This window comes from Salvelinus alpinus, chromosome 11 (genome assembly GCF_045679555.1).
Source record: "Salvelinus alpinus chromosome 11, SLU_Salpinus.1, whole genome shotgun sequence".
NCBI classification, from domain to species: domain Eukaryota; kingdom Metazoa; phylum Chordata; class Actinopteri; order Salmoniformes; family Salmonidae; genus Salvelinus; species Salvelinus alpinus.
In genome coordinates, this window is record NC_092096.1 from 49,494,020 (window position 1) to 49,514,035 (window position 20,016).

The window sequence follows — 20,016 nt, forward strand, 5'->3', positions numbered from 1 at the left end:
TATAAATGGAGAAAGTTTAGCACTGTTGCTACTCTCCCTAGGAGTAGCCGTCCTGCAAGATTGCTTCGAGGCACAGATCTGGGGAAGGGTACCAAAAAATGTCTGCAGCATTGAAGGTCCCCAAGAACACAGTGGCCTCCATCATTCTTAAATGGAAGAAGTTTGGAACCACCAAGACTTCCTAGAGCTGGTTGCCCGGCCAAACTGAGCAATCGGGGGAGAAGGGCCTTGGTCAGGAAGGTGACCAAGAACCCGATTGTCACTCTGACAAAGTTCCTCTGCGGAGATGGGATAACCTTCCAGAAGGACAGCCATCTCTGCAGCACTCCACCAATCAGGTCTTTATGAAAAAGGCACATGGTAGCCTGTACAAGTTTGCAAAAAGGCACCTAAACAAGATTCTCTGGTCTGATGAAACCAAGATTGAACTCTTTGCCCTGAATGCCAAGCGTCACATCTGGAGGAAACACTGCACCATCCCTACGGTGAAGCATGGTGGTGGCAGCATCATGCTGTAGGGATGTTTTTCAGTGGCAGGGAGACTAGTCAGGATCGAGGGAAAGATGAACAGAGCAAAGTACAGAGAGATCCTTGATGAAAACGTACTCCAGAGCACTCAGGACGATCCCCATCCAACCTGACAGCGATTGAAAGGATCTGCAGGGAAGAATGGGAGAAACAACCCATTTTACAGGTGTGCCAAGCTTGTAACGTCATACCCAAGAAGTCTCAAGGATGTAATCACTGCCAAATGTGCTTCAACAAAGTACTGAGTAAATGGTCTGAATACTTTATGTAAATGTGATATTTCAGTTTATTTTTAATACATTTTATAACATTTCTAAACTGTTTTTGCTTTTTCATTATGGGGTGTTGTGTGTGTGTGTAGATCCAGGGGGGAAAAACCGATTTAATCAATTTTAGAATAAGGCTGTAACATAACAATGTGGGAAAAGTCTAGGGTTCTGAACCCTTTCCGAATGCACTGTATATACACTATACCGCCCACACCAAAATGTGGTGTGTAAGTGTTTACTGTAAATATAACATGAGAGGTGGTAGGGAGGAGATTCTTGTTGGGGTTGTCACAGGAGAGGCTCAGAAAAGAACCTACTCTCCCCAGCCGTGTCAACTTGCATTGTTCCAGAGTAGTTATAATGTCGCTATCGCTCTCTCAATTTGTCTCTCCTTCAATTCCAAGGGCTTTATTGGCATGGGAAACATGTTTACATTGCCACAGCAAGTGAAATAGACAAGAAACAAAAGGGATAAAAACTGAACAGTGAACATTACTCTATCTCCTCTCTCACTCGCTCTCTTGGATCACTTCTGCCAATGTTATTTATTGCTTGGATCATTTTAAGACTGGTTGAATACAGCTTTTGAAAATCTTTTTTCTTTCTTGCTGTAGTGTTTACATCATGGTTTGTGTGTGTACGTGTGCGTTGTATATGCTTGGTCATTCTTATATTGCTCGTGTTCTCTTCCCCCCCCCAAGACAAAGACATAATGTACATATGTCCATTCAGCGGGCCTGTCAAAGGCAAAGTCTTCATTACTAACTACAGACTGTACTTCAAGAGTGCAGACGCAGTGAGTAGTACACACACACACACACGACTGTGAGTCTCACACTCACGAACACACACACACACACACACACACACACACACACATCTGTCGTGGTGGTTGCGTCTTGTGTGGAAGGCATCAGAACACCCAGTCAGTCTAACTCTCTAAATAACATGACTGCTATATACTTAACTACTCCTTGTCAATGAACTGTTTGACCAAGAAATCAAAGAGCATATGAGAAATCCACAATCACCGGTTCCGGTGGCATGCATTGAAACGCGTGGCTTTCTTTTGCAGAATTACAAGAAATGAGCAGACTTGTTTAGTAAAAGTGTTCACTAGTAAACACCATGTTAAGGTGTGGAACGTTCATTGTATTACAAGAAAAAAACTAGCAGGTCTATTTCGCTTCAGCAGGTGGCATAATCTGTCCGCCCACAATTCACCTGTGGGAACGTGGTGGCTCTCAACACCAGACAGCAGAAAGAGCTGGCCGCTACTATCCGAGAAATTGTTTGTGAGGAGATTAACTCTGCCCTCGACTTCACTCGCCGTGCTCACTTCTAAAGTAGATACCTTTTCAACTAAAGTGGAAAGTCTGAAGAATGCGGGTGAGACTCCATGACCTGGAAACGCGAACTAAGATTAGCGCGAGCTAAACTAGAATAGGCAATCAATCTCCTAAAAGAAAGAATCACTTAAATCATTCCTGTAAATTCACTGTGCGGATCATAGGACTAGAAACTGGTGTGGAAGAGGGCAACTCAACTTCCTTCATGAGAAATATTTTCTATGACCTGTTCGAGTAGGAGAAGCTGGGTCCTGTACCAGTGATAAACATTGCGCACCAAATGGGTCCTCTCGGCAACTAATCCAAGTCAAACGGCGAATTGTTCGCCTTGCAGCGGAATTGGGGGCTCTGACCTATTAGGAGAAGAGGATTAACATCTACCCAGACCTGAGTGCCGAACTGCTAAAACGGAGGGCAACCTACAATTAGGTGAGATCCCAGCTACACGAGCTAAATCTGAGAAGCGCCTTCATCCACCCGGCAAAACTAGTCTTGACATTCCGGAACACAACATATATGTTCACCACTGCCAAGGAAGCTCAGGATTTCTTTTAGAATCACATTAAGACCAATACACAAGGGGAGGAGTCGACAGATGGAACCCCATCATGACTGGCTCAATATTCTGGTATGCTATCCATTTATTTTATTGTACCTTTATTTAAACTAGGCAAGTCAGTTAAGAACAAATTCTTATTTTCAGTGACGGCCTAGGAACAGTGGGTTAACTGCCTTGTTCAGGGGCAGAACGACAGATTTTTACCAAGTCAGCTCGGAGATTCGATCTTGCAACCTTTCGATTACAAGTCCAACGCTCTAACCACTAGGCTCCCAGGTAGCCTATCCATGCACCATCACGCAGCCTAGCCTATTGCTATGATTCTGCCCTCAGCATAAGACAATGATGAGGATAGCCTCTCAAGTGGCTAATACTAGGAACATTATTGCTGATCATTGGAATTTATTATTGTATTGCCTATGGTCCAGGACATTAACACAGTGATAACACCACTCCAATTAACGAACACCGAACAATATATTGAGGTGAATCCCTACATGGGCTAAATATGTCAATATAAGTTGGTAGCTATTCCCCTACTAACTTTTTTTCTTCCTTTTGATTGCTTTCCTCCCATTTAGCCTATTGCATTTATTTCCCAGGAAGGACATGACCTACAGGCAGGGCTCTAAATTAACTTTTGTAATTGATAGCACTGGTGCTCCTAACTTCAAAAGATAAGGAGCACCAGACACTTTAGGAGCACCAGAAAAAATTACTTAATTGTCATCAGTTGTTACCTTGATGATGTATTCAAAAGTGCAACTGCAAAGATATTTACAATAGTTATTAGTTTTGGACAAACAAATGTAAAATACAAAACAGAACATTGATAGGTTTGCTGTTGCACCTTTGAATATTTTCAATGTTTTGTTTTTGTATATTACATTTGTTTGTCCAAGGCGAATTACCTATGTTAAATAGGTTTGCTAGTGGCACTTTTGAATGCTATTTACATAGGTAATTAGTTTTGTACAAACAAATGTAACCTGCAAAACAGAACATTATTGTAATCAAAGTGCAACAGCAAACATATTTATATAGGTGATTAAAACATAAGTTATTGTATTTAAAAGTGCAACCGTAAACTTTTCTGCATTCTGCTAATAACTAATAATAAAATAATAAAACTAATAATACAAAACTATGTAATATACATCTTGTAACAAGGCAACATGCTAACTATGAACTGATACTTGGATAATTAAATACATGTTTAGTCTCCTCACAATAACTAATGATTTTAGTTTTTTCTAGAATCAACCTGCTGTTAGGGTAGGGATGTCCCAGGGAACACTGATTGCACTAACCCTCTTCCCGGATAGTCTTCGCGATGGTGCCAAATTATAATAATGTTTGTGCAGGACAACTCATTTCCATATGTTGGGTTGATTTGTAGTCCATTATTTTTCTGGGGGAGTAACATTGCATCTGAATTAGGTAAAAACCATCTCTTTGGCAATGCAGTAAGTGCTGTTAAATTTCATAGCTTGGCCTGTTGACCGGCTTGGGCTGCCACGTGTTGTTGCCTGTCAAATATGGCTGCCTGGTAGTGGACTTAGTGATGTTGCTCCAACCCCTGCCCCAATGTACTTGATGTGCTTTTGGCTTAAGTTGTGTTTTAGCAACGACTCGTGTGTTTTTTAGGTTGCTAGACCCAGTAGCAAAATGTGTCTTCCTTGCTGCAATTACACCCCAATTTCGACAGTACTAACAGACCGTTGTTGCTAGTTTTGTACCTCCGTAGCCACTTGAATTCGCGAAGCAACCCCCTCGAAACATGTAGATATTTTTCTGAAGTGGTGGATCACGTGGCAACTTCTCTGACATTGTCCTCATCTTCTGCTTGTGCTTGATCATTTCATAATTAGTTTTTTTTTGTTCAAGAAAGCTGTAAATCCACCATGTTTCATTGTTGTTCTTGCTAGCTAGCTAATGCCATATAGCTGACAGAAAGGGGCAGCACAGATCTAAGGGAAAGTTTGCAGGAAAAGGGATTGGTTGTGCCTGGCGTGTGATTGGTTTAATTATCTACATTTGTAGAATTATGATTGGTTATGATTTGTAAACAACGTATCAGCCTTTCTTGTATGATCAGTGAAGAGAAGTGTTGCGGCAAAATATTGTTATGCATTTTTTTTGTCGCACGGTGCTCCCAAAATAAAAGTACTGGTCACGCAGCAATTGTTTTTGTTGCATCTGCGACCGAATTGGTCGCACTTTAGAGCCCTGCCTACTAGAGGTCGACCGATTAATCAGAATGGCCGATTTAATTAGGGCCGATTTTTAAAGTTTTCATAACAATCGGAAATCGGTAAATCTGGACACCGATTTGGACGTTTTTTAATTTATTATTTTTTTACTCCTTTATTTCACTAGGCAAGTCAGTTAAGAACACATTCTTATTTTCAATGATGGCCTAGGAACGGTGGGTTAACTGCCTTGTTCAGTGGCAGAACGACAGATTTTTACCATGTCAGCTCAGGGATTCAATTTGGAACCTTACGGTTAACTAGTCCAACGATCTAACCACCTGCCTCACGAGGAGCCTGCCTGTTACGCGAGTGCAGTAAGAAACCAAGGTAAGTTGCTAGCTAGCATTAAAATGATCTTATAAAAAACAATCAATCATAATCACTAGTTATAACTACACATGGTTGATGATATTACTAGTTTATCTAGCGTGTCCTGCGTTGCATATCATCGATGCAGTGCGCATTCGCGAAAAAGGACTGTCGTTGCTCCAACGTGTACCTAACCACAAACATCAATGCCTTTCTTAAAATCAATACACAGAAGTATATATTTTTAAACCTGCATATTTAGCTCAAAGAAATCCAGGTTAGCAGGCAATATTAACCAGGTGAAATTGTGTCACTTTTCTTGCGTTCATTGCACGCAGAGTCAGGGTATATGCAACAGTTTGGGCCGCCTGGCTCGTTGCAAACTAATTTGCCAGAATTTTACGTAATTATGACATAACATTGAAGGTTGTGCAATGTAACAGGAATATTTAGACTTATGGATGCCACCCGTTAGATAAAATACGGAACGGTTCCGTATTTCACTGAAAGAATAAACGTTTTGTTTTCGAAATGATCGTTTCCGGATTCGACCATATTAATGACCAAAGGCTCGTTTTTCTGTGTGTTATTATGTTATAATTAAGTCTATGATTTGATAGAGCAGTCTGACTGAGCGATGGTAGGCACCAGCAGGCTCGTAAGCATTCATTCAAACAGCACTTTCGTGCGTTTTGCCAGCAGCTCTTCGCAATGCTTCAAGCATTGCGCTGTTTATGACTTCAAGCCTATCAAATCCTGAGATTAGGCTGGTGTAACCGATGTAAAATGGCTAGCTAGTTAGCGGGGTGCGCGCTAATAGCGTTTCAAACGTCACTCGCTTTGAGACTTGGAGTAGTTGTTCCCCTTGCTCTGCATGGGTAACGCTGCTTCGAGGGTGGCTGTTGTCGATGTGTTCCTGGTTCGAGCCCAGGTAGCGGCGAGGAGAGGGATGGAAGCTATACTGTTACACTGGCAATACTAAAGTGCCTATAAGAACATCCAATAGTCAAAGGTATATGAAATACAAATCGTATAGAGAGAAATAGTCCTATAATTCCTATAATAACTACAACCTAAAACCTCTTACCTGGGAATATTGAAGACTCATGTTAAAAGGAACCACCAGCTTTCATATGTTCTCATGTTCTGAGCAAGGAACTTAAACATTAGCTTTCTTACATGGCACATATTGCACTTTTACTTTCTTCTCCAACACTTTGTTTTTGCATTGTTTAAACCAAATTGAACATGTTTCATTATTTATTTGAGGCTAAATTGATTTTATTGATGTATTATATTAAGTGAAAATATGTGTTCATTCAGTATTTTTGTAATTGTCATTATTACAAATAAATAAATAACTCGTCTTTCTATTCTGGTTAGAGACAGTTTGCGCTGTTCTGTGAAGGGAATAGCACACAGCGCTGTACGAGATCTTCAGTTTCTTGGCAATTTCTCGCATGGAATAGCCTTCATTTCTCAGAACAAGAATAGACTGACGAGTTTCGGAAGAAAGTTCTTTGTTTCTGGCCATTTTGAGCCTGTAATTGAACCCACAAATGCAGATGCTCCAGATACTCAACTGGTCTAAAGAAGGCCAGTTTTATTGCATCTTTAATCAGAACAACAGTTTTCAGCTGTGCTAACATAATTGCAAAAGGCTTTTCTAATTATCAATTAGCTAATCCAAGTTCATCATTTTAAAAGGCTAACACAACGTGCCATTGGAACATAGGAGTGATGGCTGCTGATAATGGGCCTCTGTACGCCTATGTAGATAGTCCATTAAAAATCTGCCGTTTCCAGCTACAATAGTCATTTACAACATTAATAATGTCTACACTATTTCTGAGCAATTTAATGTTATTTTAATGGACAAGAAATTTGCTTTTCTTTCAAAAACAAGTACATTTCTAAGTGACCCCTAACGTTTTAATGGTAGTGTATGTTGATGTATGCAGTGTTTGTGGTGAAAGTAAATTGTCTTTATTGTGACCAGACTTCAAACCCATCACACTGAGTGATGGGTTTTCAAAAGCACTATGTGGCTCCTGTCACAATATGCTACTCAAATAATAAAGTGCCAATGACGTGGAAATAATCGTCTGTTATGTGAGGGAAAGAGAGAATTCTACATTTAGGACGAAAAGATATGCCGCAGCTGTCTCGACCACCAGAAGTACCAAAATAATGTCTGTTCAGGAAAACACAGAGTCTGGCCCAGACTAGGCCTATTCAAGAACCCCGCGACAGATGACCAGCTGCCAGATATAGCTAGGAATTCAACCGGTTTTTGGTGCATCATCGGCTGTAAGTGACAAGTAAAGTGATCACCGTATAGTTTAAAGTAAGTGCTTTACCGCCGAACAACATCGCTATCTACTGCTAACTTTTGTCAATGCAATAGGCCATGCAGCTACAAGTTAGCTTAGCTTTTGTTTGATTGTTTATTATCCCGGTATTAATCGTTATAATTTTACTAGACTTATCATATAGGTTTAAAGCAGTGTTGCACAAGTCCTGCAGTCACATGTGTAGGCTACATTTAATATTTTCAGTTGATCATGGTGACAATTGTAGCCTGAAGGTGGAAGAGGCCTTCAGGCTGCGTAAAGAAGGTCTCAATGGCCGTGGCAGGTGCCACCCATTTAAGGGCACGTTCTAGATGTATGTGTGCACCATGTTTTGTAATGCGCTTGTCATGCTTTATGGTGGGGCCCAAAAAATATTATTTGATCAACTATCCAGGCTCGGTGTCTGTGTGTAGGAAGAGTACAATGACAAAATTGAAAAGGTTTGGCGAGTCACGGGATGAGTAATGCCTCCAGTGGAGAAGAGATATGGAGAGTGTCCAGGTCCTGTCTGTAGGGAGTGTAGCTTGTCCTGACACCACAACGAATGGTATGTACAGTGCATTCGGAAAGTATTCAGACCCCTTGACTTTTTCCACATTTTGTTACGTTACAGCCTTATTTTAAAATGAATTAAATTGCCTTTTTTCCTCATCAATCTACACACAATACCTCATAATTACAAAGCAAAAACAGTGTTTTTATTTTTATGTTTGCATATTTATTAGAAGAAAAAAACCTGAAATATCACATTTACATAAGTATTCAGACCCTCTTACTCAGTACTTTGTTGAATCACCTTTTGCAGCGATTACAGCCTCAAGTCTTCTTGGGTATGATGCTACAAGCATGGCACACCTGTATTTGGGGATTTTCTCCCATTATTCTCTGCAGATCCTCTCAAGCTCTGTCAGGTTTGATGGGGAGTGTCGCTGCAAAGCTATTTTCAGGTCTCTCCAGAGATGTTTGATCGAGTTCCAGTCCAAGCTCTGGCTGGGCCTCTCAAGGACATTCGGAGAATTTTCCCGAAGCCCCTCCCGCACTGTCTTGGCTGTGTGCTTAGGGTCATTCTCTTGTTGGAATGTGAGTGGTCCTGAGCGCTCTGGAGGAGGTTTTCATTAAGGATCTCTCTGTTGCTCCTTGCCTCGATCCTGATTAGTCTCCCAGTCCCTGCCACTGAAAACCATCCCCACAGCCTGATGCTGCCACCACCATGCTTCACCATAGGGATGGTGCCAGGTTTCCTCCAGAAGTGACGGTTGGCATTCAGGCCAAAGAGTTCAATCTTGGTTTCATCAGACCAGAGAATCTTGTTTTTCATGGTCTGAGAATCGGAGGAGTGGCTTCCGTCAGGCCACTGTACTTAAAGGCCTGATTGGTGGAGTGGCTTTGTTTTTGCTCTGACATGCACTGTCACCTGTGGGACCTTTTATATAAACCGGTGTGTTCTTTTCCAAATCATGTCCAATCAATTGAATTTACCACAGGTGGACTCTAATCAAGTTGTAGAAACATCAAGAATGATCAATGGAAACAGGATGCACCTGAAATCAATTTTGAGTCTCATAGCAAAGGGTCTGAATCCTTTTTTTTTATAACTAAATAAATAAAAACGTTGCTTTGTCATTATGGGGTATTGTGTGTAGTTTGTTGAGGAAAAAATGTATTTACTCCATTTTTAGAATAAGGCTGTAACGTAACAATAAAGGGTGGGGTCTGAATACCTTCAGAATGCACTGTATAGACTGTAGCTATTGAAATGTGTTGATGGTTTATGTTAATTCTAAATACAACCACTATAACAGACTACATACAGTATGATATACGGCTGTGTATGTTTGCTGTGTTTTATTTTTAAGATAATTTTTATTGGGATTTTTTACAATTACCAAGGCAGTAGGAAACGAGTGACAGCAAGACAGGGTGACGAACCCAGTTCCTTGGGTAGCACTAATCGCATATACCTTGATGTCTGGCGCGTTACCGCGAAGTCACGACGTCAGCATTTCTGTGTTAATCTAATATAAAAACCTGTTATGACCCATGTCATTATCTATAATCCAATGCCTGAGAGTGAACAGGTCCAGCTACCAGGGATTGAAGCTCTACCTGATAGCCCATCCCCTGGATCCGAGGAATGATCTCATCTCAGCAGTGCTGGAATAGTATGCACACGGCGTGGTGTTTATATATGGCAACTCACAGTAGCGTCCCTTAACAGCATGCATTACTTGGCTACAGTATGTATGTTTTCTGCATTCATTTAATCACTGATAATTGTTTTGAACCTCCTTTGCAACTGTTTGCAATCATCAGGGCCAGCTTGACAGTAGCCAGGTTTTAATGTCAGGGATCGAAGCTCTTCCTGACATCCCATCGCCTGGTTCCGAGGAGAGACCCTCTCAATGAACTATCTTTTTGGTTGTAATATACAGCTACATTCGGTTGATATTGGGAATTCTAGGGAATAAGCATTATTTTTATTAACATGTTTCTGTGCTCCTTTTCTAGGCCTATGCACAGACAAATCCATATCAACTTACAATAGACACATTTGACAGCAGCGTCATTTAACCTTGCATCATTTGACTAGAATATATATATTTTTTAAGTCTACCACTGGATCAAAATGTTCGCGTCTCAGAAACGTGTTGGTGTAGATCACCTTCCACAACAGGTCTCCATATAAGTCCTTCAATTTCCTATATCCACATTTGTTCCAAACACTGACGACAAACAATATCTCAAGATTGAATTCTAAGAGCTTGTGGGACGTGTCGTGAGACAGTTACCATAATTTGAGCACTACAAGTCTGTTAAATGGCACATACCTCACAATTACTCAGATGTAATGGCAAGGAAATCAGATTTAATTTCTTTAGGGCTACTGGATGAAAATGAAATACGTTCAAAAGACATGAGGACGATCAATCTACTTAATGAACGTTATGTCCCTTATTCTTCCATTGAAGTAGATGGCAAGAACACTCAAACCCCACATGGGAAGTTGACGTTAACAAGTGATCAGTGGACGAAACAAAATGCAAATGCAGCAATTGGACGTTTGAAAAATGCCCTTGAACCCATGGACAAAGTCGAAGACTTACTGCCTGCCTTTTACGGACTTCCACTGCGCAATCAACTTTACCGACCTCTACAAGACAACGTCCAATGGAGAAATGGGAACTTTGAACCAATTAAGGAACATGGTGAACAGAAGAAATGTGACTCAAAGTGCAGTTGGAGACAATTACAGGCCATGTTTGGAATTTTTTAAAAGATGGAACAGATGCCTCCATCACAGCTACGCTCAATTACTTTAGCATGGCTTCAGCGCAGGACACGACACAGACATAGTCCACCAGAAGATTTCAAACATCTGCCACTGAAAAACACAAGTGGTTTGATGCTCAGATGTTTACCATAGTAGACACCTATGTCATGAACGACGACACAGGTTTCCACCGCCAGCTTAGTGGAGAAAAGCCAAAACGCAGGACAAACAACCACAGATGCTGACCTATCACTATCATGGCTTTAGCCATCCGGCCTTCCCGAAGTCAGAAAGAACTGAGTCACCATCAACAAAAAGAACACAAGATATCAGTTGTCTATAATCAAGCTAAAATTGAAGCCAGATCTAAAAAACACAGACAATGCAGTTGATACACTTTTCATTTATCACAGTGGCCTGTGTGTATACATTCTATACATGAGGGTGATGGAGAGAACCTGCAGGCTGTGGAAATTCAAAACGCTGCATTTTAGGCAAGCCAAGGGAAGAAAAAACAGCCTGGAGGGGCTGAAACGGCAGTTTGATCTAGCCTCATAAAGCCCCAGTGTGTCTCGGAGACTCCGGTGGAACTGCACAGTGAATACAGGTGGTGGATCAGAAAACAACATAGCGTTAGACTTGAACTGCGAACCCCATGTGTGCCACACAAAAGACCTCATGCAACATCAACGGGCCCGTGTCAAGTTTGACATTGCACAGAAAGTCAGCAGGACCATTGGAGAGCAGACAGACCTCATGCATCGATTTGATAAAGACCGTGAGCTGAAGCCAGAGTGTGGAAAGCACTCAATCTCAAGTAGATCTGAGGACATCGACCATATAGTAAGTGTGCTTCTTTATCAGAATTTGTTTGCTTTGACACCTGGCAGGTTTTATTTACCCAAGCTTCCGGAACTTCCAAATATAGCTATTGCACAAATTGGACTATGAGGAACTATAGTTGTGGATCAACAACCACAAACTGAGCTTACACTGGTGAGAAGAACCAACTGTCTGCTCATTTGGCACGCAGGCAGAGGCACAAACATTGACAGTTGATTTCAGCTGCAGTGTTGAGACCCTAGAATAGAAATAATCTTAAACGCCGCAATTAGAGAAGTAATGTAGGAAAGAGGAAAGAAGATGTAGTACTGAAACCAATGACAATGTAGACTCAACCTGTATTTACTTTTATACCGTTACATTCTTCAGTGCATTTATTTGTGTAATTATTTAAACAGAAAATATTATACAGAGCCTTCAGAAAGTATTCATACTCCTTGACTTATTCCGCATTTTGTTGTGTTACAACCTGAATTTAAAATGGATTCAAAATATATTTTTTCTCATCCATCTACACACAATACCCCATTATGGCAAAGTGAAACCATGTATTTATAAACGTTTGCTAATTTATTTGATTTGAAAATGAGATACAGAAATATCTAATTTACATAAGCATGCACACCCCTCAGTCAATACTTTGTACAAGCACCTTTGGCAGCGATTTACAGCTGTGAGTCTTTCTGGGTAAGTTTCTAAGAGCTTTGCAAACCTGGATTGTACAATATTTGCCCATTTACTTAAAAAATTCTTCAAGCTCTGCCAAGTTGTTTGTTGATCATTGCTAGACTGCCATGTTCAAGTCTTGCCATAGATTTTTCCAAGCAGATTTAAGTCAAAACTATAACTATGCTACTCAGGAACATTCAATGTTATCGTCAACTCCAGTGTATGTTTGGCCTTGTGTTTTACGTGATTGTCCTGACGAACTTTACAATTCGCTGTATGTGTAGGGTACAGAGATGGTGTAGTCGTTCAAAAATCATGTTAACCACTATTATTGAACACAGACTGAGTCCATGCAGCTTATTATGCAATTTAAGCACATTTTTACTCCTGAACTTCTTTAGGCTTGCCATAACAAAGGGGTCGAATACTTATTGACTCAAGACATTTCAGCTTTTCATTTTTAATACATTTCTAAAATGTTCTACAAACAAAATTCCACTTTGACATTATGGGGTATTGCTGCAATAACTTTTTGGGCGACCTGACCAAATTCACATAGAAATGTGAGTTATAAATGTATCATTCTCATTGAAAACAAGTTGAAGAAGCAGATCTGTTCTATGTGCACTATTTCTATGCTTCCTGTTCTTAAGTTTCGTTTTTTTCGTCTTTTACTGGTTTGTACACCAGATTCAAAGATATTTCACAGCAAGCCTGCGATGCAGTGCTAGCTGTGCCACCAGAGACTCTGGGTTCGAGCCCAGGCTCTGTCGCAGCCGGCCGCGACCGGGAGGTCCATGGGACGACGCATGGTTGGGTTGTGTTTCGGAGGACGCATGGCTCTCGACCTTCGTCTCTCCCGAGCCCGTACGGGAGTTGTAGCGATGAGACAAGACAGTAGCTACTAATAATTGGATACCACGAAATTGGGGAGAAAAAGGGGGTAAAAAAAAAATATATATATATATATATTTCACAGCGGTTTAGATGGTACAATGATTCAATGACTGCTGGTTTTGTCACACATACTGAAATTAGGCGAACGATTTAGAATTTTTGAAACCAGGAAATGGTCTGCATAATGCACCTTTTTTCTGTAACACAACAAAATGTGAAAAAAGTAAAGGGGTGTGAATACTTTCTGAAGGTATTGTATGTACATTTTCTTTACCATCTATTTACCATTTTATTGGTATAATGTCTTTTACTTACAATATTATGTACTGTTAACATTCTTCCTGTTGTTGCTGTCTTAAACTTTAAATAGGAAGACGTTTTTTGGGCTGTGATGTGTACACTAATGCAAGAGCAGTATCACAAATGCTATAGCCTAGCCTTTTATCAATTCTCTATGCCAACTCTAGAGGGGAAAGTGTACACTTTTTATACTTGTAAAGTTGATAGTAGTACAATTAGTTATTTATTTCATCAAATAAAGGCAACTAAAAGTTCATTTACAATAGTCATACAATCCACCGAGCATTAATGTTTTCAAATATGGATGATGTATTGAAGTCAAGTGATGGAGAAAAGGGAGATTAAAAAATGCACTTTATGAACAAGTAACTATGGGTGACGGTTCACATCTTTGCCCACTATATACTTTAGATAACTCAACATGGGTATTAGAACAAATATTTAAGCAAAAGTATTTATTTACAGTGTGTATGGCATACGTTCTACTATTCCACACAGCTCAATGGTTTCCACAACAATAATATCCTAGACTACATACCCTAAGTCTTTTGAAGTGTTAAGTATATATGAGAGTGCCTACAATATTAATCAACACAGCATGAAAAAAGTCCCAATGTATAGACAGTCATGTTTGCAAAAGACTTACGTTGTCCCAACGCTGAATCATAATCATCATCTAAAGTGTTTCTCATCTCCAAAAACCTCTGATGATAAACACTAGGGATATTGCATGTCTTATGTCAGTAATGGGCAGAGCAGAAACATTTCCTCAACTGAGAAACATAAGGCAATTGTGCTCAGAATGTTGTTTATGATTTTGGCAGGGTTACCCTCATTGGCTGATGTGTAATAAACCGAGACTCCCATGAACACCTGTGTGTGCCATCTCAAGTGCAAGGTCATGTAATTTCTCTCTCGGGTATTACCTATGCTCTTCAATCACCAGCCTATGTCTTGGTTGTAATTGTTGTCCAGCATGCCTCTCCCAAGGACTTGAATTGCCCTCACATACATCATTGCAGTTGCATGAGGTAGCACAATTGTTACAGCGGTCATGTTTGGGTGATACTGGTTGCGTGACATCATAAAAGAGCTGGAACAGTTTCACCCGCCAGCAGCTTGTACTATTTGAAACTCCGGCAAGCTGTCTTCCATGTTACAGGATACAGTGCATTCGGAAAGTATTCAGACCCCTTTACTTTTTCCACATTTTGTTACGTTACAGCCTTATTTTAAAATGTATTAAATTGTTGTTTTTTTCTTCCCTCATCAATCTACAAAATAGTTTATTTTTAATATATCTATTTTTTCCCACAAACTGAAATAACACATTTACATAAGTATTCAGGCCCTTTACGCATTCATTTTGTTGAAGCACCTTTAGCAGCGATTACAGCCTTGAGTCTTCTTGGGTATGACGCTACAAGCCACAATCACAACCGGCCGTGATTGCGAGTCCCATAGGGCGGGGCACAATTGGCCCAGCGTCGTCCAGGTTTGGCCATCATTGTAAATAAGAATTTGTTCTTAACTGACTTGCCTAGTTAAATAAAAAGCTTCACACACCTGTATTTGGGGAGTTTCTCCCATTCTTCTCTAGAGATCCTCTCAAGCTCTGTCAGGTTGGTTGGGGAGTGTTGCTGCACAGCTATTCAATGGTCTCTCCAGAGATGTTCGATCAGGTTCAAGTCCGGGCTCTGGCTGGACCACTCAAGGACATTGAGACTTGTCCCAAAGCCACTTCTGCGTTGTCTTGACTATGTATTTAGGGTTGTTGTCCTGTTGGAAGGTGAACCTTCACCCCAGTCTGAGGTCCTGAGCGCTCTGGAGCAGGTTTTCATCAAGGATCTCTGTACTTTGAAGGCGCTCCCCGCTCTTCCATATTCCTGCAATTAAGACTGGACGTCTTGAGGTGGTCCATAGTTGACTACATGTTGGACACCCTTAAAATCTACCCCCATTCCCAATGCTGAAGTAGCCTAGCCATCACAACTCTGAGATTAGATTAGTCTTCTTTCAAGGCTGCGATGATGTGCCGTTTTATGTGCTTGGGTGGCTGAGTGGTACTTGTCTCAACCTGTTTTCCATTGTGTCCTCTGCTCTTGCTGGATGCACAGATTTATTCCCAGGGAAATTCTGAAAAACTTGTACAGAAAAGAACAGTCTTCAATTCTCTTACACTATAGGACAGTCCTTGGGATCTCAGGTCCCTATGACTCCAACTATGTGAGCAACCATGAAAGTGTCTCTACAGAGTCAGAGGGCACCTTCTTTACGGCCAGTCTGATGATGTCCCTGTCAGGACTTTTCACAACCTCAACACATTGCTGCATGCACAGGTGCTTCATTGTGCACCTCCTTGTAGCATTGGAAGCTGTAGCTCTAATGGCCAATACAGGAACTGGTAGGGTGTCCGCAACTCGCCAACCATTCCACACCACTTCCAAAAAGCAGCCTCCTTCCCCTGCGCCTTACCCCTTTAGAGGAAATTGGATAATAACAAGAGAATATGCAATAGTTGTAATAAAGGACTAAATGTGACTCGTTTCAGGAAGCTAGTTCATGTCTCGGGTCACTACTTCACTGGAGAGCCATTTGAATGTGTACTTTTTCTTTTCTTTTAAAATGCATTTTTTGGGGGCAGAAATCCCTTCTGGAACATGTGCACTTTAATGTGCCTTAATAATAGACTTGTATGCCATCTGTAAATACAAATACAATTGTTCGATTACGGGCCTAGTTGGTTTAGCCACAGAAAAAGTCAGCAACCTTCCCGCTAGCCATGATTGGCTGAGTTAATGGGTGGGCTGGACGTGCCGAGAGATGAGTCGGATTGGTCTGCCATAAGGCACGCTTCTGTCTATTTGAGCTGGTCAGTATGTGTAGGTAATCCTGTTTAACGCGGCTTGTTGAAATCAGTGGAATTAGAGTATGATAGCTTAGGAGATGGAGAAAACACCTGTCTCTTGATTAACTCTTCAAACTAAGGGCAGCCATAGCATCTGTGACAGGGAGAAGCGTACATCCATGATGTATACAGGTAAGATAGTCTAACTAGCTACATTTTCAGATATTACACATTTTTATTTTTGACACTTTTTCATTTCAAGTTTGTGTACTGTTAGCTAGCTAATAATGTGTGTAATTTTATTATTCTTATCTCAGAGCCATTTGCTTTGCTAGTTATAGCCTAATGTTAGCTAGCTTGCTCGTTGGTTAGTTAGTTACCTGCAGATTCAAGCAGGGTAATAATGTCATGAGTTGGGATTATGGTTCATTGTTTACCTAGCTAGCTAGCAACATGTCTTAACAATGTTTGCCAGTTAGCTTGGGTGTTTGACTGTTGTTGTTAGGACAGAACGCTCAGATCAACCCTTAAAGAGATGGGTGGTGCTAAAGCTTAAGAGGGTGTGAACGATGCTGAATGGGTGTAGACAAAGAGCTCTCCAGTAGATACCAAAACATTCAATTGCTATTTTCTCAAAAGTGAGGTTATAAGTTTATTAACTTTCAAAGCAGAATTACTTTCCCATTGTTCCTCAAATGTAGCTTTGTGTGTCAGCTTTTATCTAATGTAAAAAACACAATATCAAATTTTGCTACTTAAGACCGAATCAAGGCGGTCGGTCACAAATAATACTGGTCCAATGACAACATTGTCATGTTGAAGGTAGAGCATGGCCTTAGTGTTCATTTAAAGTAGTGTCATTTGAACAGAAGGTCCAACATTATTTTAAGTGACATACAGTACCATTCAAAAGTTTGGACACACCTACTCATTCCAGGGTTTTTCTTTATTTGTACTATTTTCTACATTGTAGAATAATAGGGAAGACATCAAAACTATTAAATAACACATGGAATCGTGTAGTAACCAAAAAAGTGTTAAACAAATCATATTTTTTATTTGAGATTTTTCAAAGTAGCCTCCCTTTGCCTTGATGACAGCTTTGCATACTCTTGGCATTCTCTCAGCCAGCTTCATGAGGTAGTCACCTGGAATGCATTTCAATTAACAGGTGTGCCTTGTTAAAAGTTCATTTGTGGAATTTCTTTCTTTCTTCGTTTGAGCCAATCAGTTGTGATGTGACAAGGTATACAGAAGATGGCCCTATTTAGTAAAATACCAACTTCATAGAACAGCTCAAATAAGCAAAGAGAAACGACAGTCCATTACTTTAAGACATGAAGGTCAGTCAATGAGGAACATTTCAAGTAATTTAAAAGTTTCTTCATGTGCAGTTGCAAAAAATATATATATTTTAGGTACTTAGTTTTATTAGTTGTATTAGTAATTGCAGCAGTTTTAGATGTAGGCCCATTTTGTAGTTTTACAACTTTTTGTTTCTATTATTAGACAGTAGTTGCCATATTATTCTTGTTATTTAGAATTGTTTTTTGAAATTATTTATTTGGAGACTTAAAAATGAGATGGTGCATCTCAAAAGATTTCATCCTGTAAAATAGTAACTTGCTAGCTTAGTTGCCTAACATTAGTTAGCTGAATGTTTATTTCTGCCAACGTTAGCTGAACAATACCTAGCTAGATTGATTTTCAGCCAGGCTTAGAACAAGCCATGCTTCATTTCATCAATATCATGCAAATAGGTAGGCCTACATGGAAAAAAGCTAATTGTGACTGAAACAGTTGTTAATTCACTGGGGAGTTGCTGCTTGCTTTCCTGCTTGCTTTTGCAATGGAATAAATGGAGTTCTGAGATTACTTTAAAGCTACGACGTCAATTTCAGATTAACCGGCTTTTACTGCAGTTTCAGGTAAAAACGAAATGTAACATGTTGCTAATAATAAGGAACATGATTATACATCTCAGCTGTTTCAAAAACATTTCTCTGCTATTATGATTTTTACTGTAGGCAATCTCTCGTAGTGAGAAGAGGTCCTTAGTCAAGTGTTCCAATACTGTGTGTGTCTGCTATTGCTGTCTGTGTGTAGTTGTGTGTGACTTGGCACTGTCCAGGTTATTTGAATATGGATATAAACACACACTCTTAAATAAAGCAATATTGTGCCTCTAAGTGTCATCCAGTCTCTCTGGTATTTTCACTTTTATTCTTCCTGTTTTAGACAAGACGTTAACCTCTCTAGGATAGGACGGTAGCGTCCCACTTGGCCAAAATCCAGAAAAAATGTAGCGCGCCAAATTCAAATATATTACTATAAAAATCAATCTTTCATGAAATCACTCATGAAACCACACATGAAAGACACCAAATTAAAGCTACACATGTTGTGAATCCAGCCAACATGTCTGATTTCAAAAAGGATTTACGGGGAAAGCACACCAAACAATTATGTTAGCTCAGTACATGGCCACAGAAAAACACAGCCATTTTCCCAGCAAAAGATAGTACTAACAAAAACCAGAAATAGAGATAAAATTAATCACTAACCTTTGAACAGCTTCATCAGATGACACTCGTATGACATCATGTTACACAATACATTTATGTTTTGTTCGATAATGTGCATATTTTTATCCACAAATCTCGGTTTACATTGGCGCCATGTTCAGAAATGCCTCCAAAATATCCGGAGTAATTACAGAGAGCCACGTCAAATAACAGAAATACTCATCATAAACTTTGATGAAAGATACATGTTTTACATATAATTAAAGATACACTTGTTCCTAATGCAACCGCTGTCAGATTTTTTTAAAAACTTTACGTAAAAAGCACACTATGGAATAATCTGAGACAGCGCTCAGATAGTAACAACATTTCTCCGCCATGTTGGAGTCAACAGAAATACGAAATTACATCATAAATATTCCCTTACCTTTGATTATCTTCATCAGAATGCAGTGCCAGGAATCCTAGTTCCACAATAAATCGTTGTTTTGTTCGATAATGTCCATTACTTATGTCCAATTAGCTAATTTTACTAGCATGTGTAGTGCACGTGTCCAAACTCTCGCGCAGATGCAGGCAAACGTCGGACGAAAACTTCAAAAAGTTATATTCCAGGTCGAATAAACTGGTCAAAGTAAGTAGAGAATCAATCTTCAGGATGTTGTTATCATTTATATCCAATAAGGTTCCAACCGGAGAATTCTTTTCAGTCTCTATAAGTAATGGAACGCAAGACGATATAATGAGGAAAGCGCGTGACCAAGAACTGGCAATCTGCCAGACCACTGACTCATTCCCTTCCCATCCGGTCCCACAACACAGCATAAGCTTCATTCCACGTTCTACTGACTGTTGACATCTAGTGGAAGGTGTATGAAGTGCAAACAGATCCATATATTACAGGGAATTGAATAGGCGATGACTTTAACAACGACCACTCTCAGATTTTTCACTTCCTGTTTGGATTTTTTCTCAGGTTTTTGCCTGCCATATGATTTCTGTTATACTCAGACATCATTCAAACAGTTTTAGAAACTTCA

The 20,016-nt window shown here is 40.0% G+C and overlaps 1 protein-coding gene across 4 annotated transcripts in view; it reads left to right on the top strand.

The window, feature by feature from the left end:
- LOC139534871 (myotubularin-like) overlaps positions 1-20,016 on the top strand; it is a 68,149-nt gene that overhangs the window by 16,625 nt on the left and 31,508 nt on the right. For all 4 annotated transcript variants that reach the window (XM_071334371.1, XM_071334372.1, XM_071334373.1 and 1 more), the window contains one exon: positions 1,499-1,593. In XM_071334371.1, coding sequence (XP_071190472.1) covers positions 1,499-1,593 — 95 coding nt within the window. The remainder of the gene's footprint in view (positions 1-1,498; positions 1,594-20,016) is intronic.